We start from the raw sequence: 27,519 nt of genomic DNA on the forward strand, positions 1-27,519 counted from the left end.
CTGCATGGCCAAACATTCCAGAGTTCAAGTGTGAGGAGGATGTCAGAGACCTGAGAAGTATGTGATTACAGAAAAGAAACATCTGAAGGCACATCCTGCCTGGGATGTCTGTATGGAGCAGGCCAATGACAGCTGGACCTAAAAACAGCTGTCCATTTTCAGCTAAGGCCCAAGTGAGTAAGTATTTAGCTGTAATTACTGTGGTGACAGTTCCATGATGGCAGCTCCTGCGATGACAGCTCTCTCAACTGTGCCAGCAGTAATTCAAGAACTTTCTACCGTGGAAAAGACTAAAGCCTCGTAAGGAAAAGTTAAATTAGCCTTAAACCAGGTTTTTGCTTACACACCTGTTGTCGAAGAGACCATGGCAAGAGAACCCTGTATCTCTCAAAGAACTCCTCAAAGGTGTAGCGAATTGGGTACCCAGCTTTCCTGATCTGAATGGTCTCCATCATCCCCGAATATCGCAGCTGTTTGATACACAGCTCCCGGTCGAACAGCTGAAGGGGAAAGCACAAGAGGAGGAGACTTAGCACTGAAAGAAGGTACACATCCAGCATCCCTCAGAACGTATCTATTAACCTTCAGCCTCAGAGGGCCTGCAAAATGGCCGACTATGCTTTTCTTAATTGCACTGAATGAATTCATTATGGGCATAAACAAGTTACCCCAGAGGGCTCTCAATTCTGTGTATGTGAGCAGAAGATACAGCCCGTTAACTTCACTCTGGCTTTAGTAACCACTTTCAATTCCAGAACCACAATTCCAGATGAACAGTGAGTTGTTCATATCATTTGCAGGTGTGAACAACTGCGGTAGCAACTTAGGCCCTTTGGGCATACCCTGCAGAGCATAGCAGGTGTGCTGCTTGTTTCTAACAGGCTCACTAAGCCACATGCAGTACTTCAAAAATATTCACTTGACCAACACCATACCAAGTTTAAGTGTAAAACTGGAGTTTTACACCTGAGTTCCAGACAAGTGTCTTAATGACAAACTGATTCCTCTTCTCCCGTGGTGTCAGACTAAGCCACATCACCCCTCTCACAAACTCCAACAGCTCTCCTATTCTCTCTCAGGCTATTTCATAGTATGAGCATTGTGGGATCCTAATGGGTGTTTTTGTCCCCTTGCTGAGGGGCTACAAACTCTCTTTCGCTTTACAGAAAATATAACTATATAACTCTGCTCAGGAATACCTGTATGTGCTTTTTTGCCATCCATTACTGTAGGATGTATTTTTTGAGATGTTTTTGTACATTAACAATGTTATATCCTCCTACTGTCTTAATTGCAGGAATAGCCTGTACTCCAGCTCTTCTTGGCTGCAGCCAAGCACAGCTATAAAGTGCTACACAGCAACCGACAGCTTTTTCTGATTAAAAACTTCACTGAAGACAAGAGCTCATATTGTTAGAACATTACCAGTGGTTTCTTGTAGTCATTAGGCTTGATGCAGCGGATGAAGTATGGCTGGCACTGCTCCAGGATTTTCATTAGTTTTTCCAGGGATTGCTTGAACTGTCCTCCCAGAGTAGAGAGCCGCTTGGTGGTATCCAAGCCCTGGGAAGAGTAAGCACGTGCTGACTGCTACATCATTCACTGCCAGAGGCCAGTTAATAAAACTTTGTATTTTTGTACAGCGTAGCAGTATCACACAACTCTCAGAAAAAAATTATTTACCTACATGGGAATTAAATTGGTCGTTTTCATCTTATTAATTTTGGCTTATTCTTGCAAAGAAACCCCATTAAGTGCTGTCACCTACTTGGGCACTAAGTTCTAGCAATGATGGTGGCTGTGGTAGAAGAAATTCCACCTACAGGAGCCCACATACGCCTGTCTCTTCCAGCCAAGGCTGTGTTTAGTGTAGGGCCTGGGTGCCAAGTGTGATTCCTGGGTGCGTGCCTGAAAGCTTCGTGAGAAACAGCCCCTCCCAAAGCACTACCAACCTCCAGGCCAGACATTTTGTGCCATCATAGATAAGAATGCTAAAGACCCAGAACAGCCTATTTCTTAAGGATTAGGATGACTGATCACCTTGCTCATTAGTACTACAGTAAGCAGGGAGAAGGCAAACTTTTACTGGAGTAAGGTGAGAGCCACTCCAGACTTCCCCAGCTTCTCTGACAGCAGAGTTCCACCTATGCCTTTTTCACACAAATCATCACATTAGGCTCAAGCTTCTATCTCTCAGTATGGGCACATTAAATTGCAGTGACACCAGTACAAATTCCAAGTAACAGAAGGGCTCCAGTGGCCTTTTACATACAGGCATGGAGCTAATTATTGCAGCACAACACAGCTGGTTTGCTCGTTTGGGGAGGGGTTAGTGGGTTGTGGGGGTTTTTTTTATTTTTTTCCAAGTAAATAATTTAAAGTTCAGTGGCTCCTCTCACTTCCATGGTCTTTACAGTACTTCATTCTGCTCTGTTCTTACATCTAAAGTGCCTTTTTGAACACTCAAATTGCCACCCTCTGCTTTAGTTGCAGGGCAAGGCTGCCCTCCAGTGATCAAAGACTCATGTTTTTGGAAAACAGCTCCTGGCAATGTCTTGTCGCAGCTCTGATGCATCTTAGGGCTACAAAGCATCTGAAGTAGGTATGCTAACAGCATATACATATTTAAGCTGTGTAAGAGTTAAAAGCAGCTTTCACTCCCAGACCTTAGAGGCCTTTCTGCTGTACCCTCAGTGGCAAGGCCACAAAAGGCTGAAGCCCACGCCCTCATGATCTCACACATGGAACATTGTTAAAGCTGAATTTGTTGTTGGCTTTTGGCTTAAATGGTGACTTTTCTGCCCTGGTGTGTCAGGAGAGGAACTGTGGGACCTCAGGACAAAAAAGTGTTTTCTGGCCCTTAGTTCATTATTCTTTTCTGTAGCCTGCTTCTTAAGCTTCCCAATGGTAGCCCCACCTATCTGAAAATTAATAGGGGTATTTCAGCTAATTTTTATGCATTTTGGAATGGGTAGCCCCCCTTTAGTATCTCCTTTCTTGACATGCTGCTGTGCTTTTTTTCAATAACGCAGACTTATTTATAGGAACAAAAACCATTAGAGCAATGTAGATAGACCTGATATTTAATCTGAAGGTATTCACAGCATTTAAGAGATACTAAGCCAGTTCTCTGTTGCTGCTTGTACCACTTCTGATGTTCTTTGCCCCCAGGATGTTTACCTGTCCATGGCCAGGTGTTCTGGACAGCAGAAAACCACACTGGGACAAAGACAGAGGAAGAAAGAACAGGATCAGAAAACAGTGCCAGGAGAATAGGCAGATAAGAGGTAAGGTAGCAAGCTGTTCTGTGTCCTGAAAGAAAAACTCAATGATGTAAACAGTAAAAGCAAAAGTACCTTTACACACTGACGACAGTACATTGTTAAATGCTCAGAAATCACAGTTTGTGAAAGTTGGAGCAGCACAAAGAACCCAAACTCTGCCCCAACGCTGTTTCCAGTCCACTACACTTTACACCCTCATTTTCACAAGGCTCCCTCCACCACCAGGCACAGATGGGCCTGTGACAATGAGCCATCATGAACTTTGTCATAAAGCCTCTGGGCAAGAAGGGAGAGCTAAAATTGCAGCAGTATGCAGGGCAGTGAGACTGTCTCTACAGGTGTCACTGGGAGAAGGAGACAGAGTATCTTTCTGTGACAGCACAGCTCTTTGCTCTGTTGTGCTACCTGTCAGCCCTCTGTAGGAATGGGAAGGCCAGGACCCACTGTCCAGTGAGACTCTTTGGTGTTCTGGTCCCAGCAGACTGGCTGCCTGTGCAGCACAGCAGCAGTTTCCCTACTGTGCTGGCTTTGCTGAGGGGTCTCTGGTTGGTGCCTTGTCCATTCCAATGAACATTTTGAACCCCCTCGTAATTTACACCCCTCTGAGCAATGTGGGTGCTGGATGGATGCCCAGGCAGGTGCAGACCAAACCCATCCAGCTGATGCCAGCAGGTGGGGGAGGTCCCACGACTCAGGGACGTGGGGCAGCCTGCAGGCATGGCTGCACAGATGTCCAGGGATGCAGATCTGGGCAACAGGGCTGACAGTGCACTTGTCTACAGCACAAACACCAGACCCCGACTTTCCTGCAGCTTCCTTTGCAGAAACAAGTTGAATGAAAGGGACAGGAATTTGCAGAGACAGTGGGGGGAAAAAAAAAAAAAAAGAGGAGGTCAAGAACAGCTAGAGGAAGGGAAGAGAAATGAGTTGTTTCTATAAGCCAGTGTCAGTAAGCCAACCTTGTAGATCTGGTCAGCTCCAAGATGCCGGATGGTCCCACGTCCCAGAGTAGGTGGGGTCACTTCCACCTGGAAAATCTCTCTCAGGAATTTGTTTTTGGAGGAATGGACCACTTGCATTACGTTAGCACTCAGTGTGTCACGATTTTTCTCCAGGAAATCTATAGGATGGAAACAAAATTATCACATCTGCAGCCTGCTGGCTCTAGCACCACTCTGTCTGCCTAAAATCCAACTCATTTACAGTAACTTGCAGATTGGTTTAGAGTCATTCTCCTGGCCTCCTGATCAGCTTCAGATCAACACTACCCTGAACAGCCACATACCCAGGGCACGTCCTGCCCTTCTCTTCACCCTCTGTATCCAGCAGAGAAAGACTCACCTTTTGATTCATAAAAGACAACCCCAGCAAAGTGGTTGATGCCAAACTTGGTGTCATGAACACTCTTAGGTGGGATATAGACTTTACTTTTGCCATGGAGGGAATTGATTTTAACAAGCATGGTGGCATCTGTTCCCTAGAAACAAATACAGGCAAAACCAGACAGTTATCAGATTGTCCCCAGCACTGGCCTGTGCTCAGCAAACAAACAGAAGTGGTGATCAGAGATAGCAAAAGCTCAAATTCTGCCCTTATTTGTGTAGCAGATCTGGAGGAAGGCAGTGCCAAAAGTATCTTCCCTTTTACACAGACCTCTCTCTCAAGCACCATGACAGAACACACCATCAGAGCCTAAGGCCTGGTGTTCTAGGGCTGTACACAAGCCCCCATAACACTACTGACATCACCAGGTGCACTGAGAATTCCTCAGAATTGGTCTTTGGACCTCACAAGCAGAGCCCCCCACCAGACATTCTCACGCCATCCTGTCCAGGACACTCTAAGGGGTGCCTGCTCCTTCTCCTGGGCAGGCACAGTTCTTTCACTCTGCAGCTGGTGCAGGACTCAGAGATCCCTGGAAGATTCCCTGAGCAGATACCAGTCAGCATGCCCAGACTGTGAGTTCCAGAGGCAAGGCAGTCAGCTGGGTGCTTCTCTTCAAGGGGTGCCGTCACAATCTCATCCCCTCGTGGTGCACGTGAGGCACTCACACTGTGCACTGTGTGCACTGGCCCTTCTAGGGGCAGTGAGGGCTGTGCTCTCAGAATTCATGTGCTCTGGGAGTCATAGAAGAGGTGCCTTCTCATCCTGACTGTGGGACCACCCTCTTCTTAGGGAAGAAAGCAGAAAGCTGTGTGCCTGTGTGTGATCCTCTCAAACTGTTACCTGAAGGACACAGATGAGCTGAGGCAGGGGCTGGCTTTTCTGGACAAGCCCATTGCCATCTGATTCCTGCACTAGCAATCCTGCTTAGCCTCACTGTGCTCTGGAGGCTGAAAATTCTTTGCAGGGATGTCTGAGATCAGATGCTACTTTCACCTCTGCTCTTCTGTTTGAGATGCCTGGTCTTTGCAGAATAACATTTCACAGAATCACGGAATTGTGGTAGGCAACAGCCACAGACTCTCACTCATCCACTAAGCAGGTCACCTTGTCATAGAAGGAGATCAGGTTAGTCAAACAGGACCCATGCTGACTGGGCCTGATCACCTTGTTGTTCTGTATGTGCTCTGTGGTGGTGCTCAAAATGATGTATTCATGACCTTCCCCAGCACCAAGGTCAGGCTGACAGGCCTGTAGTTCCCCTTCAGTTCCTCACAATGGTGACATTCCCTCAATTAGGTTTGTCAATCAGGAGAAGAAAGAACAAGCTGCAGCCCAGACCAAGAGCAGAAAAATACTCAAACGACAATTTCAAAGATTTCCTAAGAAGCCCTTGTAAAATGATCTGGACTCCTTCCTTCTTTGTTTGGAACAGCTGTAAGAGTTTCAACAGCAAGGTACCAGGAAGAGCAAATTCCAACAGAGAGTGAAGCAGCTGTATAGTGAGCTATACAGCTCTCTCTGTGGGGAGAACACATTGCCTCTTCTAACGTGTCGAAAAGCCACCTTTGCACTTTTGTGTGTGTAAAACCAAGTGCTACCTGTGAGCTGTGTGCAAAGCCAGGCATTACGAGTGAAACCAGAAATTTACCTTTGGGAACCTGCTCTCTTCATCAATGAGGGAGATGATGTTCATGGGCTTGAGTGCAATGACTTCCAGAGCCTGGCGGTTGTCAGTGAAGTCGATGTTGTTCCAGGCAATGTGCTCTGCAAGGTATTCCTCCTGCTCCAGCTTGAAGACATGGTGCACGAAGAACTGCTGAAGGTGCTCATTTGCAATGTTAATGCAGAGCTGCTCAAAGCTAAGGAAGGACAAGAGGAGAGCCCATGGTCATCCTTGGCCAGTGCTGCACTGCTCTCTGTTATTTGTTTATTCTCTGTATTAGATACATATCCAGAGATACTACTGCTAAATTCCACAGTGCTGGTGACACCATCACTGCATGTTGCCAATCTTAGCAATACAAGAGAGGCATTTTCTGCCGTGGTAAAGATCAGCAGCAGTGAGCCAACTGGTGATTGAGTGTTGCTGAGTAGGCAAGGAAAGATCTCTTACGTGTTTCAAGAAACTCCAGAGATAAAGGGGGATGTATAACTGTGAAAATCGCTTGACTGCATGAGCGTGTGACATGTTTCTGCTCCCACTGGCACTGCCAATTCTTTGGTTAGTTACTCCTTTAAGTGTTACCTGGTAACTGCTGTGGCACACTGTGTGTGCCTGTGGAGTGCTCACCACAGTGAGGCCCCATGTGGACTGCAGCCTTTGGGAACAGCATAAAATAACAGGAGAGAACACAAAAGAAAGAAGACAGACCAAATTGATCCTAGATCCTGCTCCAAAAGTCAGTGAGGAATATTATCTTGTTTAAGGCAAGAGGCATCAGTTGAAATGGATTGAAAAAAGACTGCAGAGTGTGCTGATGGTTTGTGAAGGACTGATGATATGGTAACTAAGAATGGCAAACAGAAATGGTGCTTTGGGACTGGAACCACCAGCGGAAGAGGCCACAGTGGTACAATGGTATACTGACCAGGGACTTTGCTGTCCTGTCCTTAAGAGTGGAGAAATGAAGCAGCCAAAAAAAAAAAAAAAAAAAGGATGGGAGAACATTGAGGAAGATGTAAGCATGAGCTGAAATGGTCTCCTTTGTACTATATGCCAAATGTATCCCAAGAGACATTGTAAAATGCAACGGAACAGGAAAGTTTGGTACAGAGACACAGGGACATACTACATCCTCACATAGTGGCTGTTTGCTCATAGCAGCTTCATAGCCATCTCCTCTGAGAAAATTCCTGAGGTTTTGGAATAGTTGTGTAATGGATGCACTAAACTGAAGGGGGGAGAGGAGGCAGAAATATGACCAAGACTGAAGAAAAATGGAATCTGTGCAGGATCATAATTGGGAAAATCCAGTAATGGAAATGTCACTGCTTTTGAGAATCAGGATGATGATGAAAAAGCATGTGTCTGTCTGGTTTTTTCATTCTTTCCCTTTACATCAGCTGCTTTTCAGCTTCTCATCTGGAGTCTCCTACCTGTTGTTGCTGAAGTTTTCAAACCCAAAAATGTCCAACAGCCCAATGGACTGACGTCTGTCCTTATGCTTCTCAGAAGCTGGGTTGAAAATGGCTGAGTTGATCTTGTTCACTATCCACAGGAAGATCCGTCCATATATCCCCTGAGGAAAAAATGCAAGAGGAATTAGAGCCCATCATTAGAGTCTTTGGACATAGCTTACTGCTTGTTATTGTGCTGCTGTGAAACTGTGCCTGAGAACCAGAAAGGCCCGGAGCCCTCTGGGTGAATGTCACATCAGACTCCTCAGCCAGGAAGACAGAGAGCTCTGAAAGCATCTTCAAAACATGGAAGTCTTTGGAAGTCTTCAAACATGGAAGCTGTAAGCACCAGTACCTTCACAAAGGCATCCCTGCCGTCGGCAGCTTGAGCCACGTTCAGAGGCCTAGACACACTTTCTCCTCGGACAATGATGGACAGGTTTGTGAGGCTGTTCTGGAGTTCACTGGAGTCCACCTGGAGGAACAGTCACGGCAACCTGGTCATTCCAGGTGAATAAAGGAGATCCAGCAAAGTATGTATCGGGAAGAGGGCTGTGACAAACTGCATGTCTAGCAGCATTCACTGGCAATTTGCTGTCCCAGTTAAATATCTCCCCACCCAGAGAGACATCTGCAGCAGCATGACTGGAGTGTCAGCAGGAAGAAGGGGATGTGGCTGTTGGATGTGCATCCCTGCACAGACACTCCAGAGACGTGCTCTGTCAGTGTGCTCAGGGAACAAGGGTGAAGGAGGAACTAGCAGGAGGAGATGAGAGTGCGTTACCTCGAGCAGCTTGGTGGCGATTGAGAAGTGTGGGGAGTCCATCACATCGGAGCAGTCCAGGTTGTCGTACACGGCCGCTGCAAAGAGGACAGTTGGTCTGGGAGGGAACCATTTCTGCTACATTAGCGGCCTGTGTTGTTAATGCAGTTGCATTTCTGTGATCCCGTAGCTCTGGGAATGTGGCAGGGCACCCAGTTCTCTTTTGAAACTCCCAGGTTTGATGATTTTACTGAGGATTTCACCCAGGGATCCTGGGATCTACAGGGCTCTCACAACTCCAGAACATCAGGCTAAAAACAGCAGCCAAACTGACAAGGTTATTAATTTAAAATAGTAGCTATTGAGGGTCTGGGGAAGTGATATTTGACTCCAGAAAATGTGTTTCTGAAAATATTTTTTGTCTGTCTGCTTGTAGGAAATCTGGACAACAAAGGGGAATGAAGGAAATCCCTAATTTTAGCAGCCAGCGTTACTCCAAAGAATCCAAATGGCATCAGTGCATCAGGCCCTCTGTATCACAAAATGAGGAGCTCTTTTCTAAAATGTGAGAGATTCTGGCATCCCGCTGGTGGGTGTCACACTGTGCCTGTCCATACCAAAAGTGCACCTATGCAGGTGAGTGTTTACCAGACTCAGCCAGGAGGATGACTGCTGTTATCTCCACAGCAAACACCACTCAGCTGCTCCTATGTCCTCTGGCTTGCCTGGCACAACAATCAGCAAATGTAACACGGCATTATACTTCCTGTTGTTTCAGTTTGTGTGATAAGGGCCTATTTACAACCATGGAAACCTGATGGCATGACAAAATAACAATAAGATGTTGTTTTTCAAAACACTAGGCAGTGGAGTCACAGATCAGAATTTTATGGTGCTTATCTGCCCGTCCTTCCAACTCTGTTGACCTGTTAATGCACGGCGGAGCAGCACAACCTAATCTGTACAGATGGAAGCACCGACTGGAAGTACCTTTACCATGGAGTCTGAGGAAAGGCAAGCACAGACAGTGCTGAGTTTACCTTGGAACTCTACATTCCCCAGGTGCAGGATGGCAGCTAGCAGCTTGCTGATGTCCCAGTGCTCAGAATCCGAGAACATGAGGATCTTCATGGCCGAGCGGATGTGGGCATAATCCTTCGCGTCGTTCCGGCTGTCGCAGGACATGCAGTTGCCCTGCAAGGCACCACACCCACAGGTGAGGAAAATCCTCCTGGTACCCATACAAGGAAGAAGGGACCTGCAGGCTGACAAACCTTTGTACACAGTGTGGTTATCCTGTGAGTCACTTGCCACAAGATGCAAGGTAAAAACCTATTTAGATATCCTATATCCTCTTCCCATGGCTGCTTCTTCCTTCATCTTTACTCTAAAGAACCCATTAGCAGAGGGCTCGGTAATGTATTTCTCTGGGGCTAAACAGAATTCTGGGGAGGCCAAAAGGACAAGCTGAAGGGAAGGCTGCTCTAGAGCACAGAAGGACAGGAAGCTTTGACAAGGTTACCTACATTTACAAGGCCATGCCAGTTTCTTTGGTTTCCTCCCTCTGTCTTGTCAATGGACAATTAAGAGCCCTTATCCCAAATCAAAGCAAGTAGGATTGGATCAGTACTAGAAGGCAAATCTCAAAATAAAAATATTAGGTTCTAGTGGAAGGCAAATGGAAGCATTCAAGGCAGCATCAGAAGAACCTTCATCAAAGCCTGGTCCCAGGATGCTGCTCCTGATAGAAACTATTTTCAGCCCTAATGGAGATGGGGAAATGCCTTTTTTATCCTTGCTATTTCTGACAATATAGTGTGATGATTACAAAAGTGAAATATTCCTAGACATTTCAGTCTACAGCATCTAGACATGCCAGCTTGTGCCAACAGCTGACCTTAACAAAACCATGGATATGTTCTCCTTTAATCCAGTCCTCCTATCTCTCTATCATACTGCCCTACTGCTGACCCAGGGGCCTTTTTTATGGAATGAACAATGGCTGAATTGCACTAATTGTACTTGTCAGCTTTTGCTGCAAGATCACTGCTATTTTGAAAACATTACATTTGAAAAAATCTCCAGCAACTTAAATGGTTTTTCTTTTGAGACTTTAGAAAGGGATGATAGACTTGATTTGATTTCCTCTGAAACTAGATGCCTATCTTCCACTAACTTCAGTAGAGGCAGGACTAAGCCCCATTTTTTCCACAGCTGTAGAACAGCCCAAATCAAACCAGCTGACATGTTTAATATGAGATATCTACACAGGCTAAAGAACAGAATTTTCATTATGGCTTTCATGTCCTAAACCAAACAACTAGCTATTTTCAAAAATCTCACCTATGAACATTCCACTGCTACCACAATGGCATCATAAACCCAGACAGGGACATTAACATCAGTTGTGGGAGGTTATATTGAATGCCAGCTGCCTGCATTGTGCATATAAGATTCATTAGATATAAGGACTAGGATTCTGCTTATTCATTTTCCTCTAAGGTACACATATGTGATTGCTGTTCTCCCTGGAATGAGATCCCTTGCATTCCTCTGAAATCTGAGTGCCTGGGAAAGTGTGGGATGTTTTCCACCTGCTTTAATATGTCCTTTATGTTTCTTAAGTCTGACTTTGATAGAAAGCTTTGACTTGCCTCAAGCTGCTTCCCACTGGTGAACAATACAATAAGTCTCTGAAACTGAGGCTCACAGCACTTTTGGTGTTATTGCTCCTGGTATTCTAAGGAAAGGACTGTTCATGTTTGGTAATTACCACTTGCAGCTCCTACTGATTGTAATTGCTCATTGGGAGAAGCAAATGGCAGAGGGATAAACAAAGAAGAAAAAAAGCAGAGGCTATTACCATGGTGAGATATGTGTACTCTGAAGCAGTGCCCAGATTCAGCATCTTTTTCTGCTCTGTGTTCATCCCCATTAGCATGCAGTAGAAGATGTGATAGTTCCTCTCCTCTGGAGCCTAAAAAAAACCAAAACAGGCCAATGGACAGCCTTGTCAGGATAAGCTTGTGACACAGGAGCAGGCAGAATGCACACCTGCCAGTGCCCTCACCTGCCGGCAAACCCGGGACTTCTCCAGAAGAAACTGTTCTATCCGGGCTCCTTCTATCACACCATTTTTGTTGAAGTGAATGTCAATGTATTTCCCAAAGCGGCTTGAGTTGTCATTTCGAATTGTCTTGGCATTTCCAAAAGCTGATGGGCAAGGGACAGAGAAAGTATCTGGATTATTACAGTCAATGAACATCGTCTATTTTTTATGCCCTTCTGTTTTACTGCTAGTGTTTTACACGTTGTGTTCCAAAAGACAGCGCTGGCAAGCACTGCAGAATGTCTGGTCTCAGGCTGCCTCCTGAAGAGAGAGGCAGGCACACTGTGCATCCACATAATTGGGTCCTGAAAGACATATTCCAATTATACAAATGTGGTCTGTATCTGGCCAGACAAGGGAGTCTGAACACCTCCAGAAGGATTTACTGGGAGCACATTTGATCCCTGTACAGAGAAAGATGACTGTCTCGGGGAGCTCCCCTACAGATACATCCATGTCGCTTTGCCACTGTCTAAGGTGAATGCTACACCAGGGGGCTTTGCCTTGGGCTCTGCATTCCCAAGGACTCTTGTGGTCCCAGCAGTTCAGGGTTACACTGCAGTGGCACCTCCTCCCACTGCGTGGAAGCTGCTGTGGGCTTCATGGAGACATGGCAGGGAAGTACAGAGAACATCCACTGTGCATCACCACTGTTTTCAGGGGGTTTAGCAGTTATGCAGAAACAACAGTTCAAACATCTGTTTCTGATTTTTTTTTATCCTGAGATAAATGTGGTAAATCCGGCATGTTTGCTGAATAACCCACCTTCCAGAATGGGGTTGGCCTCTAGGATTTGCTGCTCTATCCAGGAATGCTGGCCACTGACAGCTGCCAAAAACTGCAGTATTAGCTTTGTGCTTTCAGTTTTGCCAGCTCCAGATTCTCCACTGCAATAAGAAACAAGATCATTACAGGTTTCCTTTATTTTTTTGGATAGGGTGGCAAAATGGCAGACCAAGTGGAAAAAAAAGTAACCCACTTAAATTTACCCTGTGAACGGCAGATCACACTTTCTTTCATAGAGGGCTAGAAAATTCTAGTCTTTCACCATCTTATCTGCTCAAATTTGTTTTTTAGACTTAGGCTGAGGACTAAATTCTCCCACTAATTAAAACCAAGCAAATCCATGGAAGACATTCTGTACCTGTGCAAATTAAATGACCACTTGCTTTTCTTCTTTGTTGCATTACTAGATTGTGAATGCTAGTCTTAGCACCTCGACTGAGTTGCCTCAGCTATAATCAGATATTACTGAACTGAGACTATCTAGTTCTTCACCTTGATGACAGAAAATGGATTGTTTATAGGATGAAAGCAAGCTTCCCTCCATCTTCAGGTTAGCAGAGGTTATTTCTCTCCAGGAAATGTCTGTTCTCAGGAACTACATGTAACAGAAATATCATGCCTCCAAGGTAAAAGATAGCCCTACATCACATAGGGTCATAGTTTATGTTTCCATATGTAGTGACCATGTGCAGAATGTGCAGCCACATTCAAAGATTCTGGGGGAAAACAGTGGACTTCAGAGGTCCCTTTTGCGGCCTAAACTGAAAATGAAGAAGCAAGGGAGAAATATTTCCTTCCTGTTGTCTATAATCTTGTCTGTGCCCTTCCATTTGGAAAGTCTGCTTTCTCCACAAAGGCTCCCCAAAACCATGCCAGACTTGGTTTCTGCTATTTGTCCTCTCGGTCCAGTCACCTGATCACACAGCACTGGTCTCTCCTGTTCCTCTTCATATTGAAGTAACAGTTGTCTGCAATGGCAAAGACATGAGGTGGTAGCTCTCCAATCCTCTTGTTACAGTACAGCCTGATCTGATCCACTGTGTAGAGGGGCAGCAGCTGGTATGGATTCACTGCTACCAGGATGGATCCCGTGTAAGTCTGCAAAACAGTTGTGAGCGTTACTGCTGGCAGCAAACCTGCAAACAAGAATACAACAAAGCCACTTGCTGTATAAATCTCAACAGAGGCAGGAGGGGAGCCTGGGAGATCATAACAACACTAGGTGAAGCTGAGAGCCCAGATCCTCACTAGGTGCTGCTGTTAAAATTTTAGGATATGGAGGGTTTTGCCCAAGGAAGAATGCTGGGTGTAATCTCCTTGCCAAAACACACCTTGGGGCTCTGTCTCAAGCTGAAGTGCATGGAAGTCCAATTTGACCTGGCATTTTTGTGTTATCATAAGCTGTTTGGCCATGTTTTGTTAAGCTGCTTTTGTATTCTAGTGTAGATGTAGCTGAACTTTGCTAGTGGGCTAAGTTATACTTCTGCTATATATACACAGGGATTTAGTAACATTTTTAAACAGCACCACTGTTGAAATGAAGGATGCTGTTGAAGGCTGTGGAGACACAAGGCAATATTATTGTTCAAGAACTACATAAGACAACTGCAGACTGCTAGAGTCAAATACAACAGGTCTTCACATACACCTTGGTATTTATAACTGCAGCATCTATAAAATCAGTCCTTGTTTACTCTAAACATCACCACACCTATCTTGTAAGAGGCAGCTTCTCTCCTGTAGTGTATATAACATGGGAGGCAAAGCATGGAAAAACCTGAATATTAATTATCATATTACAAATTGGAAACTAAGAAACAAAGAAAATAAAAATGCCAGATTGCTCAGTCACAGATAAAACCTGTAATGGGCAAAATATCTGGATTTGTTCTCATCTATTTTATTAATCAAAATCAAGTAAATGTTGGCTTGGACTGGAGGACAGCCATGTCACTGTGTACTAGTTGGACTGATCCTGCAGGTAAGAGCAGCTCTAAGCTCTAACACAGGCTAGATTTAGCTCACTGTCAGTGACTGGTGGAAATGATCACTCGAGGAGAAAGTCAGCAGGGTCACTACCTGTGCACAGAGTTGTGACTGCAGAGTCTGCTCTTAGCTCTCTTCTTCACAGCCAAAGTACTCAAATGAAAGAAGAGAAAAACTGTGTTGTGTCTCCTTGGCACCCTTGATCAGTAAAGGACTCAGAGGGCTGCATGTGTGAAAGGCTCTCAGGCTGCTCAGGTCACCCACTAAGTGTGACATGGAGGTCACTCCTCAAAGCGACCTGGCCTGGTGACTGTGGCACTCACATAGATTTTGTGCTCCTGGTGTCGGATGAAGAGGTTGTGCACCATGCCAGCTTCGTGGAGATCCCCAAGGCGGATCATGTCCTCCACCCCCTGGACAGAGGAGGGGTGCATCAGACGCACCATGTGCATGTTCCGAGCCGTGATCCAGTGTTCCTGGAAAAGCCAAGGCACTGCCTTTAATGTGTGATGCTGCAGCTCAGAGGCAAGCACAGGGGAGCTCTGCCTTAGACCACAGTGCAATCCATGATCAAAACAAGCATGTTCTAACAAACAGGTGTCTGACCTGCAGGAATTAACTGGTCTGCTGCTCCCCAGGACTGGATGATTTAAAACACTAAATGAAGCCATTCAGGTGGGTTCTGAACATCACCAAATTTAACACTGTTCAGAGTGCAGCTCTGTCAGGTCATCACAGCTACAACATTGTATGCAGTAGGGATTAACTGATTTCAGTGGGATCATGTTTTCACCTAAAGCTTCACCAAATTTAGGGGTTGGAGCCCGTCCATTTTCTTTTCTTAACTATATAGATATAACCTCTATTTCAAGAAGCTCTGAATCTTCATAGTGCTTGGAGCTGGGAATGCCAGGGCATCATCTTATGCTTGCCTTATTTTTATATTCTTTCTTTCATTATATCCTACCAAACATTATCAAAATCAGACCATCTGGATAGATGGAGCTTTGGTCTGACCCAAAAGGGCCCTTCTTTTGTATTTTATTTAAATTTTATGTTCATCTTTTACATGATTATGGTTATGGCATGGCCCACCTTGCCTTCATCGTCCTCCAGCAAGATCCGTCCTGAGTCAGATTCCTTCACAACTGCCCCAATAGGGACATTAAATTCACTGTTTGGTTGAGTGTCCAGCCACACATGATCACCCTGGGAAGAAAAAATCTACTGTCAAGTCCAGTGACATCCTTGATGCCATGTAGCTCACAGGCAAACGCTTTTTGGTCTTCCTTTTTTAGGGCTTTGATTTCTTTAGCAGTGTTTAACTAGTTAAGTTCTTACTGCTTGCAGGCAGTACATTCACAGACCTCTGAGTTCTACTCCCAGCTCCACAGCTGACCTAGAACATGACTTTGGACAAGTCATCAAACCCAGCTCTCTCACAGCAGGAAATGAGGCGACACCTTTTTCAAAGACAGCAATGATGCAGCTCCACTACCTCCGCCAGGCTGGTGGAGTGCCTTGGCAGCCTCACAATTAGGGGTGGTATTCTTTCAGAAGAGATTCCTGAGAACATAGACTTTACCAGGAAAAAGAAAAACAAACAAACAAAAAACCAAATGTCTGGAAATGTAGGGGACTCTGTTGTGAGAACTTTTAGATACATATTCTTCCTGCTGTAGCTGAAATGGAGTGCAGCCATGATCTCTCTTAAGGAAAAAAAACCACCAACATTCTTTATCCAGCCCAGCTCCTCTCTTCACATTTGTAGAGGCTTGGCAACATTCTGCCACTCTGCAGAGCAAGCAAGAACTGCTCTGCTGTCACTGGAGGAAGGGGTGAGCCACAGCTGCCCTTTCCTAGAAATTAGCAGCATCTTGATGTCACCTGCACTAGCATCCTGGTTATACTCCCCTGCTCCAGGCCTTCAGGAACACCACCTCTTGCTCCAGGCACTAATACAGACTCAAACAGAAAGATGGAATAAAAACTGAACAAAGTTGTGGATCAGATCTTCAATGGGCTTTCTAGCTGTCCTCACATCCAACTTTTGTTACATACTCTAGCATTTATTGCCATAGTTTCAATGTTTTAATGAAAAAAATACTTCTTTCTCCTCTCAAAATACTTTGTGGGCTTACATTTAAAACCAAACCACCAGTGTAAAGCATCTATAAACATTGCCCTGGGTTATGAAGAATGTTACAGACTAACAGCTCTCATTTGTGCTGAATAAAACTCCAGAAGTAATTTGTGTGGTTTCAGTGCCACACCTTGTGACAGAGGTCACCTGCTCAATCACAGCACATCCAGGTTTGTCAAGACACCTCTGCTCCCCTAGCCTAGGCTGAAGTTATTTTATACCTTGTTGATTATGGATTATTGCTACTTTCTTTTTGATTGAACCATGATGTTGAGGTAATTTTCTCCTCTTTGGGCCTCAGGCTAATCAGTCAATCACAGCGAAGAGTAGGACTTACCTTTCTGAAAACCACCATTATGTTTCAGATCACTGTATGCAACCTGCAGTGCCAAGAACATAACGTTAGGCCAGAAAAGGGCTTTGACCAGAACAGACAAAGGGGTTTCCTTGTAAAAAATAACAGCAAAATGCCTTAAAATAATTTTGTTAAGCAGAAAAGATTGTAATAACCTACACCTGGTGTAGAAACAATGGCACCATCTACCCAAAGCAAAGAACCTGCAGCACTGGGATGGTGGTCTGTGTTCTACCACGTAACCCTGGAGATGCTCTCAGCCCTGAAGATTTCACTGTGCACATTTTCACACCAAATAATTCCCTCAATCAAATGCTTCTCTCAGTCAAATGCCAGGCACAATTATTGCCTGAAGTATTAGTGAGTCGGCTCACTAATAAAAAGACCCCACAGTGCAATGTAATTCGATGCAGAATGGAGTTCCCTTTGGCTGAGTTCCCTCAGACCCTCCAGCTTGAACCTACCACCGTACAGAAACTGAGGTTTAGAGTTCATCTTCCTCAGCTGGAATGGAAGGGGTTGCAGTCAAGGCACAAACAGCAAAATAAGGAACTGCAGGGAACCACAATAAAATTAGGAACTCGCTATCAAGAACATAACAGTGAAAATATCCGTGGCTAGAAATCTACAGCAGTGCTTTAATTAAGGGATGATGCTGTCCAGGCTGTGATCCTTGGAATAACCAAGGAATCAAAGTCTTCAGAAGCAGCTTTCTGTCCCACAGACAGAGCTGGATCTTGCGAGCCATTCCAGGACTAGGTGGGATTTGCCAGCTCCCACCCTTGTTACAGTGGGAAGGCTGCTGTGTATCTTCTACTGTGTGTGAGAAATCACAGCTAAAGTTCCCTTTACATGTTTCTAGAGTTCCAAACAGGGAATTTTTCCCTTTTCCCTCTTCCTACCAGCAGGAGTGATTCCTGTGCAAATAATCTGTGATTCAGTAGCTGCTGTGAGCAGCAGACTTCAGTTATCAGCCTGTCTCTACAGCCCCATATTCACAAACTTCTCACAGCTGTGGGATCCATTCTGCTCCCTCCATTCCTCTAAAGGATCTCCCCTCTATCCATTGTTACAGCACAACCTGAGAAAAGGTTGAGCTCAGAGTTAATAATAAGAAAAAAATGTTTGCAATGAGCAAAATGGTCCAAAAATTCAGCCTATTTTTACTTTCTTTTGATCTGTTACCAGTGATAACATTATTATTATTATTATTATAGCATTTTATCTTAACATGTTTTACAACCCATGGTCAGTGAGGACATATTGAACCATCTGCATCCCTTCTGTGTTCCTGTTGGATGGCAGACCACTTGAGAACCACTTTACAAGGTGAATGGACAGTACAGGACCAGAAAAGGAGCTCTGGCACTGACTCCAGGCAAGTCCATGATCTCTTGGAACATCCCCCATGATGAAGAGAGACACCTGTTCTGATTTTATCTTGACACTCAAAACTAAATTTCTTGTTGTCTCTTAGCCTTTTGTGAAGTTATTTTATTAAGGCTCTAAATTATACTTTCCTAGGTTTTGGGCAGGTTCTCTGGAAAACTTGAACAAAACAAGAAAACTGTAAATTAAATTAGTTGGAAGATCCATTTTCTACCTGTGCTATACAGATAATGAGCAAAATCTCAGTTTGTAGTACCATTAATATTAGTAATTATTAGAATACTTCATCAATAGTTTCACTGACAGCCTTGGGATTTCTTCTATCATGTAAAAGATTTAAAATTGGATGTTTAAAATTTTTTATAACTACTTAAAATCCTATGTAATATGGATGCTACATATTTTAAGAGGTACCCAGATTTCATTACTCTTTTGACTGAATCATTTAAATAATTTTATTATTTATCTTCATTTTATGGTGGGGATATACAAATTGCTGAGGTTTAGAACTTTGCAGCTAAGTTATCAGAAAAGTGTTTCAAGTCACCACTCTGTTTTTGGAAATTCATGCTCTTGAAAAATGAAGATCACCGTTAAAAACCCCTCAAGGTTAAGTTCAGGGTCCTATTGTTTTCTCCCTCTTGTTTTACTGAATTTTAACGTTAAAACATTGCAGTGAGAAAATTAGAGCTCATTTTATCATTCCTCTAGCTGCCCACTTATTTTTACTTAAGTTATTTGGAAGAGGTGTAAATAGCTTCCATAAACCATGGTCTTACTTAAAATTGATGGGTATATAAACGACCTTTTCTTCAGACTAAACAGAAAGAGCAATTACACTCCTGCAGGTACATCCCACTGCTGTGGGTCTTCAGACTGAATATTAGGAAAGGGAGGTTTAGACTGGATATTAGGAAAAATTTCTCCACAGGAAAGGTTCTCAAGCATTGGAAGAGGCTGCCCAGGGCAGTAGTGGAGTCACCATCCCTGGGAGGATTTAGAAGACGTGTAGATGTGGTGCTTGGGGACATGCTTTGATGGTGCCAAGTTAACTGTTGGGATTTATGATCTTAAAGCTGTTTTCCAACCCTAACAATTCCGTGGCTCTTAAGGAGGGCTATCGGGGCAGCAAAATGGAAAGCAGGAAGTGCTTGACAAGCGCCACGATCTTTGTGCCCTATTTGTGGCTACACTGTAGCATGGATTGAACGGGGTTTCTAAGCAAGCCCAGGATGATTTACCACTTAATGTATAAGAGAACTATCAAAATTACAAAACGTATTGGGATCCCGAAGTAAAAAGTAACTAGAAACTTCAAGAGATGGCAGACTGCTGATACAGAAGTCCAATGCTAACACGCATTTTAAATGTAATTTTCACAAAGGCATTCCAATAACAAGAAGAGAGGTGAAATGTCACATTAATAACAAAAGGCAGAGAAACAGCAAAGTCTGTGTCCCCCAACACAACACCTGCTGTCTATGTTAAAAATTGCTTTCCCCTGTGAGACTAAGGCAGCCTCCAGAGCTCGTAGGTAACTAAGGCAATTCTGAATTTTGTAGCACAAAATCCACAAAAATGTAGCAATGCAACATGAACGTGTTCTTTCTGGCTGCTCGGGGGTTTTCTGTTGGTTTTGTACACTCTCTCTAGAAGGAACTTCAGTCTTTCATAATCAATTGTTTTTATGGCAAGGTCCTCATGTTCTTGTTCATGACTCAGGAGCTGTATCTGCGTTACCAACTTCAACACTGTGATGACTTGTTCCTGTGAGCAATGCAGGGTGGTACAGAAGCATGGCCCTTGGCAAACACAGGCTAAAGATGGGCCATGGGCAGTGATTCACAACTGACAGGCACTTCTTCACCTGCACCAGAAACCAGAATACGGCAACAGAGCAGAACTGTTGCCCCTGGACAAAGAGGGAGTGGCACACACAGACACAGAGACAGCCAGACTGTGTCCCGTCAGAGGGACAGCTGGCTCCAGAGCCAAGGATGGACAGGTGGGGAGGAGATCCCTTATAGTCCCGGGATACACAGTTCCAACATTTAAAATGCTTATTTCCAATGACTTTATGTGGCCACCCCCCCCAGCCTGGTTGCATGGCCACTTCCTGGCAACGCCTGGCTCTCCCTGCTGCTTTTCTCCCCAGAGTAATGCAGTGCCATAAACCAAATGTAACCCCACGGCATGAGAATTTACCTCTCCAGAAGAAATCTTCACCGTGTGGCTTCTGCAGCTCAGGTCCCTCTTTTTCATAAGCATTGGAGTAAGAAGGAAAAGGAAGGTGAAAATGGCACTAGTGCCATTAAGGGATCCCTCACAAAGTGCCACTTCGCAGCTGCACAGAGGAGGAAATGACTGAAGCACAGTTATTTATTACAGGACTTTGCTCCCAGCTCAGTGTACACCTCCTTTCCAAGTCAGGTGTTCCAGTAAGCACGAAGGCTAATTCTTGCCTGGATGAACCTTAAACTTCAATCTCCCCGCTGTGCCTGTATCCTTTCAGATTTCTGGAAAGCCCTCCAAGAAGAAAACCCTTTAGCATCTAGTCTTATGCTGCTCCAACATCACTGGACTTCCCTGGAGTTCTTTCTCACCCTATTAGATATGAAGAAAATCAGGCCCTCATCTCATCATCAAAACCTCCTCTTGGTTTTACATAGCTCTCTTCTGCAAGAAAACACCCATCAGTCTGTGTTTGGTGTGGTCTGTGTTTCACAGCTCAGTACCTAGAGCTCAGAGCAAAATAAACTCATGACAACTGAAATTCATACACACACTGACATAAAGGGACAACACATCTTGCTTTTGTTATCTTAATTTACCTCCCAGCAAACACTGTCACCATGTTCCAGAATCTAGGTGCATATTAACTCCCTATTTGCCCACTTCTCTCTTTCCAAAATAGGACAGTGTGGTCAAGAGCTTCCCTCTTTCTGATTGCTCCACATGTACTCTCAGTAATCCTGTGTTCATCTTGCAAATTTGGTTAAATTCCAGTATGGGAAAGAAACAGAAGTGTAGTATATCTGTAGAAAGGCAGATACAGGGTTTCTCCAGCCAAAGCAAGAACTCAGGAGTCAGGCACGTTCCAGCCCTAATGACGAGCCCAAACAGTGAGGATGAGATTTTTTTCCATCTACCTTTATGCAGCTGTGTCACCTTCCTCCAGGGCTCTGTGCAGAAGAAAGTTATGTCTGTGTGCCCATTATTAAACATGCAAATGAAAATGTGCAATAATTGTGGACATGTGAGCATTTGCTAGTATAACTAATACCTTAATTCTTATTTTCTTGTTTCCTAGGTTCAGTGTGGCTGCACTGTATGATGGGAAAGACAACAAGAAGCTCCCGTGTCAGGTTCTTGGGGCTCCTGCTGTAGCTCCAAATCAGAGGTAAGCATTCAAGTACAGCAATAAATAGTTGGGAGTAGTGTGTGTTTGTCCACTTCACATATTTGTGTTTTAATGTCAGTCTCCTTACCTGAGTTTTTATTTAAGTTTTACAGCAGCCATGAAAATACAGGTGCAGAAATAGAGCATAGGCCCTTCCAGGCTCAGAGACTTTCAGAGAGAGGTAGGAAGCCACAAGGCAGAGAGGAAGGAGAGCTTTCTTCAAGTTTCTAACTGCGCAAATCATTCTTACCCAAGGATTTTGCCTCAAAGTAGTTGTTTATCAGACTTATTTCTGATACAATTTTTAGAAGTCTATATGCTGTAGTGATTAACAAAATTCCAAGTGCTGATTTTATTAGGTGAAGAACAAATATTGGCAAATAAATCAAAGTACATCTCTTTATACACCAAGGTACATTCTAAACCCAAAGGTTTTGTATAATTAGACTGCAGGGGGAAAAAGTGCCATTTGTATTCCTTCAGCAAAGGAAACATATCTGCTGAAATTCCAGATGGAGCCTGTTTGGGGGCAGAAAATCTCATTCTCAAAATAATCTCCATTGTTAACCCATGTGCCCAAGGCACCATGGCTATGCTATTTCACAGAGAAGCACAGGATTTATGTCCTAATACAGTATAGAAACTGTACGAGATGGAAACACAGGGAAATTGAGGTAAGTCTGAAAGAGAAGTATGACTCATTGCCCAGCTGAAATACATATTGGAAGGGAGATTGATTTCCACAGTTCAGTCTAGACATATTCAAGGGCAAGAAAACAAAAGCTGAAAGAGTAGAGACTTGACATACCAAGGGAAAGCAGCCAAGATGCTCTGCACAGCACATGTACCTAGTGTGAGGTGAGCAAGTGACTGCTAAAGGGGCTGTTGGAGAAGGCACTGTGAGTGCAAAGGGGCAGCTCAGGTTTGGGGGGTCACTGAGCTGTGTGAACAGGGAAAGACAGGAGAGGAGCTTGCCAGGAGTGAGCAGCTCAGTGTACTGCTGAAGGCAGAGTTTGGGGAGGGACTGTGCAGGGCACAGGAGTACTTGTAGTGGTAATTAGGGATAATTTGTAGCATGGTCTATGCTGATTAATTGTTGTAAACTTTCTTGTATCCAAATTGCTGAAGGCGAAGACTGTGAAGTCACAGCTTAAGTAATAAAGCTAAAAACATTATTAAATGGCACATTAGTGAGGCCCTGGCACAGGTTGCCCAGAGAAGCTGTGGCTGCTCCATCCCTGGAAGTGTCCAAGGCCAGGTTGGACGGGGCTTGGAGCAACCTGGGCTAGTGGAAGGTGTCCCTGCCCATGGCAGGGGGTGGAACAAGATGAACTTTAAGGTCCCTTCCCACCTAAACCATTCTGGGATTCTATGATTCTATGATGAATAATGCACTGAGAAATGCACCAAATTAAAATTGGATAATCATTAGTGAATTTAATCCTGCTGTTGTTCAAAGCAATAGGTCTGTCCAGATAGACATGTGTTAACAAAACTAGCTCTTCCTGACAGCTTCCTAATTAAGAGATTGATGTCAGGATCGAAGGGTTTAATTTGCACATGGCACTAGCTTTCCCATTTTTCTCTCCAGCTAAATCAAAGTGGCCTTGTCATTTCTGTATCACCAAGTCCTAGATGCCAAACATCATTTTATGTTAAACTAGTTATTTCTCTGAGATAGGGAGAAGGGAGGTGGATTGGATGTAACAATTTGCAATTTAAACTGTTCATTCAGCAGCCCTCCTGCCTACACTAACCTCCTTCCTTTCTCTAAGCAGATTTGTAGCTCTAAGTCACTGATGTCTGTTAACTCTGAAAGGTGCAGTGCAGGGAACAAAGCAAACTAAAGAAGCAGTACATACCAGCAAAGGATTTCCAAGTGCATCCCATGGTTTTCTTGAGCATTCTGTCCCTCAGGGAAAGGCTTATTTCATTCCAGCCAGTTCACGGTGTTGCACAGGGAGACAGACTGGCGGGGCTCTGGGATCTGTGTCATTACACACCTTCACACGCGCCAAGTGCGCGCTGCTTACGCTGCTTGGTAGAAGACAGGTCATTCTCCCCCACTGTGCAATCCCATTATGGTCTGACTGTCACTCCATCCTTCCTCTTGGGAAGCAGCCAGGATGGCATTACAAGAGTATATTACAGGCTGATGTCTGCCAAGCTCTGGCTCATGAGGGACAAAGGCATGTGCAGAGCAGAGTGCACAGACACGTTACCTGCAGAATGGGGGTCAGCACTGAGGCCCAGTCATTCAGCATTGCTGAGGTGAGGTTATTTCAGACACAGGTGCCCCCCCTGCTGTGTGGTGGATGTGGCTTGGGGTTAGAAGGTTTCTTTTCAGGAAGATGGGAATTCATAACTGTTATGAGGGAACCTCTGTGCCTTCTTTCGCTTTCACTAAATGCACGAAATCTTTATTCACTCATCAATGCAGCCTCAGTGCTGCTGGAATTTGGGACACTGCCTTGCCATCACTGCAGAAAATGACGCATATTTATAAAGGACTAATTTCCAAGGCAGGCTACTCTGATACTGCATGGGACTTTAGTATGGGATAGACTCCTGTGTTTTCTAGGCCCCTTGGTACAATTTCTGTGTACTTTTGTACACATTATTCAACCTTTTTTTTTTTGTTAGTTTCTATTAATGTTTCCCCTTGTCCATTATTTTCTGTTACACTACTCCCAAGTTATTTCCTTAGTGCTTTTTCTGCAGAGAACTTTATGTGTTGTGTTGCAAAGTTGTCATCCTGCCTTCTATTTAGTCAGTTGTATAAAGCCATTCCCTTTCTTTATGGAAGTCAGACAAGTGAAATGACAGGGGCCTCCCATCACATACTGACAACACGTGTGCCTGCTCCTTCCACAAAAGATCTAAGTGAAACCACACCATGCAAAGACCTAAAAGCAGTAGGTCATACAGAAGCAGGAAAAAAGGACGCGATAGCATCAAGAGTGTAGTCCTGAGGATCCCTGAGGGAATGGGGGCAATCTGGAAAAGACCTGTAGAGCTATAAGCAGAGAGACATTTTATTTTCGGTATCCTGCTTTCAGGGGGGAAAAAAATGTTTTCTGCGTTTTTGCTAAGAATATAGGATTGTATCCAAGAAACATCTGGCTTCACTGTTGATTTCTCCTTCTAAGTGAGATGCTGTAGAAGACATTGAGTAATAACTCAGTCCTGAAATCTCAGCTGTGTTTAACCTGGTACACTGAACTCCCTGCATTATAACTGTGCTTGCTTCTGGAGTGTGTTGGTTAATAATGGCTTAACCTCCCTGCCATCCATTCTAAGGTGCCTCTAGCACAGAAGAAATAGACTCATTTTGCCCAGAGTAATCAACTTACTAAAGTTTGATGTCCCTGAACAAGAGTGTAGCATATAGACCTATAAAAATCAGTGCCATTTAGAAATATGCCAAATGACATACCCAGCAGTTTTCTATGTCTCACATTGACCTGTACCCTCCCAGAAAATGAAGACTGAGGGGCAGGAGACCAGCACTGTACACATTTATTAGACTTTCCATTTTGAAATTATGCATCAATGATAGCAGCCATCACCAGTAATCCCCTACTGACATATCATGGGCATGCCAAATACTTTATATTAACACTGCTCAGAGGATGAGGGTTACTGAGACAGAACGCAACAATCCCTGGAAAAGATGGGGATTGTTCTGGCCCTGTGTTTACTCCGGAAGTCACCATCACCCGGGAGCTCAGGGCGAACTTCCAGTCAATCCTGAAGGCTAAATCTGGAGGAACCACCCACACATGAACTAGATTGAACTGCAGCTTCAGCGAGGACAGTCAGACCTAAATTTGCTGGGACGGCTGTTCCTCCCTCTCCATGGCCGGCCGTGGTCACTCTCCGGGCAGCGGTGACACGGACACTGCCGGCCCCCACTGCCCCGTCCGGAGCCCACTTGTGTGCGTGTACCTGAGCCCTGCTCCCGCCCTGCTGCCTTCTTCTGGAGATGCACGTTAATCTTGCTCACTTGGTTTGTAGGGAGCAGATAAATCTACCTGCTATTTAAATGGCAAAATCTATTCTACTCTAGATGACACTGTGGGTGTCCCACCCATTATCACTGTGGTGATGTGCCTTGGTCTGGCAGAAGGGAGATGTTGGGATCTCTCGTGTAGCTCAGGGCTGTGGGCTCGGGCAGCCATGAACGCTGTCAGGAGTTGGTTCGGTCCTGGAAGTTCCCCCAGGAATTCACCCAAGGAAACCCCTCTACCGGGATCCCACTCGTGTCACACTGCAGCTGTGCGCTGCCCGCGGTCACGCAGGGGCTACAAACAGCCTTTTTTCCTCAAAGGCTCCTTCAGTTTCCCCAGCGCTTCAGTTATCAAACTGAAATCAAACGATATTCTACGGGGAAAAAAAAAAAGACTTTGGGGGGAGGAAGGAATGGGTTTAGTTCGCCGTGATTAAAAATGACCCGGCCGGGCGCGGTCGCGTGTGGGCCCGTTACGGCCCCGGCGGCGGCTGCCCTGGGAGGTCTCGCGAGACCCGGCCGGCGGTGCGCGCGGGGCGGGGGCGGTGCTGAGCGGGGAGGCGCCATCTTGTTCCTGTGTGAGGCGGCGGGGCCGGGGCAGCGCCGAGGGCAGTGCCCGCCGCCAGCCCGGGCCCGGCATGGACACCGACTACTACGGCGGGGAGCAGTCAGGTAGGGGCGCGGGGCCGGCACGGACAACCATGGACACACACTATTACGGCGGGGAGCGGTCGGGTAGGGGCGCGGGGCCGGCACGGACACCATGGACACAACTGTTACGGCGGGGAGCAGTCAGGTAGCGGCGCAGGGCCCTGCCGGGGAGGGCGCCGGGCACAGCGGGGCCCGCGGGTCCGGGGACTTTAACAGCCCAGTGTCTGGGCAGTGTATCAGTCGCTGCCCGCATGGTATAGATGGTTTTGTGCACTCTTTAGGGGTGTCTGAGGTGGTTTGTTCGGACCCGAGGTTGTTTCCCCTCCGCGTTAGAGCGGGAGCCTGGACGGCTCCTTTAAATGCTGCGAGGTGTCATTGAGTTTTACTTTCTGTTTTTAACTTGGGGATAGATGATGGAGGAGCTACTCCAGTGCAAGACGAGCGAGACTCGGGATCTGATGTGGAAGATGAAGGAAATGAGCAGCATTCTGGATCGGAGAATGGAAGTGTAGGGCACCATTCAGAGGTACTACGGGAGCTTTATCTAGATAAAGTTTACTATTCTCTCAGTTCTCTTTTGTTGTTTAAAGAGGCATTCTCTCTTAACCCAGACATTCATGTTTTATTCAGTTCTTAAGGGTTCCATCTGGCAAAACTTTACCTCTAGAAAAAAAGTTGGATAATCTCTTAACCAGTATGTAGGATAGGGTCTTTTTTCATTTTTCTTCTTAATTGTTTTAATAGCACGCACTGTTTTGAACTTGAATAAGTTTAATGTTGTTATACTCAATTGCACAAAGATAACATTTTTAGGTTTGAAATTCTAAGCCGTGGATTATGAGAAATTGGAAGTTGTACCTGAAATTCCACACAAATTCCACACAGTAATGTAAAGCCACGCGTTTTGGAGACGTAGATTTCCTTGCCAGAGTGTAAATGCTCTTCCAGCTTCCATCTCAGATGGGGTCACTGACTCTCAGGACTGTTTTGTGCTGGTTTTGTCCTTGTCATTCCCAAAAGAGCAGGTTAAAGGTGCGTGTGGAGCAGGTTAAATGGGACCTGTTCTTCCTCTGAAGAGGTTCTCACTTGAAGAAGCATTCACTCTGGAGAGCCTTTGGTCCAGAGTTGTGTCTGAGGGAGA

General features: G+C 45.0%; 2 protein-coding genes and 1 long non-coding RNA gene across 7 annotated transcripts in view; 2 read left to right on the forward strand and 1 right to left on the reverse strand.

Annotated features, from left to right (window-relative positions):
* The window catches only part of MYO7B (myosin VIIB), a 52,077-nt gene extending 30,871 nt beyond the window's left edge, over window positions 1-21,206 (reverse strand). For all 3 annotated transcript variants that reach the window (XM_017826194.1, XM_017826192.1, XM_017826191.1), the window contains exons 1-17: window positions 20,524-21,206; window positions 16,912-16,954; window positions 15,527-15,640; window positions 14,755-14,907; window positions 13,359-13,543; window positions 12,425-12,546; window positions 11,621-11,763; window positions 11,414-11,527; window positions 9,591-9,744; window positions 8,572-8,648; window positions 8,143-8,262; window positions 7,767-7,909; window positions 6,319-6,529; window positions 4,626-4,761; window positions 4,244-4,404; window positions 1,426-1,563; window positions 348-500 (exon numbers count right to left, since the gene is read on the reverse strand). In XM_017826194.1, the coding sequence (XP_017681683.1) occupies window positions 348-500; window positions 1,426-1,563; window positions 4,244-4,404; window positions 4,626-4,761; window positions 6,319-6,529; window positions 7,767-7,909; window positions 8,143-8,262; window positions 8,572-8,648; window positions 9,591-9,744; window positions 11,414-11,527; window positions 11,621-11,763; window positions 12,425-12,546; window positions 13,359-13,543; window positions 14,755-14,907; window positions 15,527-15,640; window positions 16,912-16,929 (2,142 nt within the window). In that variant the 5' untranslated portion in view covers window positions 16,930-16,954; window positions 20,524-21,206. The remainder of the gene's footprint in view (window positions 1-347; window positions 501-1,425; window positions 1,564-4,243; window positions 4,405-4,625; window positions 4,762-6,318; window positions 6,530-7,766; window positions 7,910-8,142; window positions 8,263-8,571; window positions 8,649-9,590; window positions 9,745-11,413; window positions 11,528-11,620; window positions 11,764-12,424; window positions 12,547-13,358; window positions 13,544-14,754; window positions 14,908-15,526; window positions 15,641-16,911; window positions 16,955-20,523) is intronic.
* On the forward strand, window positions 389-9,809 carry LOC108502852. The gene is made up of 5 exons (XR_001876639.1): window positions 389-545; window positions 2,488-2,602; window positions 3,172-3,287; window positions 8,987-9,186; window positions 9,613-9,809. It is a non-coding gene; the product is annotated as an uncharacterized LOC108502852 (long non-coding RNA).
* Window positions 21,207-26,276: 5,070 nt separating the features above from the next.
* IWS1 (IWS1, SUPT6H interacting protein) overlaps window positions 26,277-27,519 on the forward strand; it is a 15,739-nt gene continuing 14,496 nt past the window's right edge. The window contains exons 1-2 of one of the 3 annotated variants that reach the window (XM_017826217.1): window positions 26,277-26,399; window positions 26,789-26,904. In XM_017826217.1, coding sequence (XP_017681706.1) covers window positions 26,366-26,399; window positions 26,789-26,904 — 150 coding nt within the window. In that variant the 5' untranslated portion in view covers window positions 26,277-26,365. Of the gene's footprint in view, window positions 26,400-26,788; window positions 26,905-27,323; window positions 27,359-27,519 lie in introns of those variants that run through there. The other 2 variants (XM_017826219.1, XM_017826218.1) reach the window with 2 other exon arrangements.

This window comes from Lepidothrix coronata, unplaced genomic scaffold (genome assembly GCF_001604755.1).
Source record: "Lepidothrix coronata isolate B3197 unplaced genomic scaffold, Lepidothrix_coronata-1.0 Scaffold125, whole genome shotgun sequence".
NCBI lineage: Eukaryota > Metazoa > Chordata > Aves > Passeriformes > Pipridae > Lepidothrix > Lepidothrix coronata.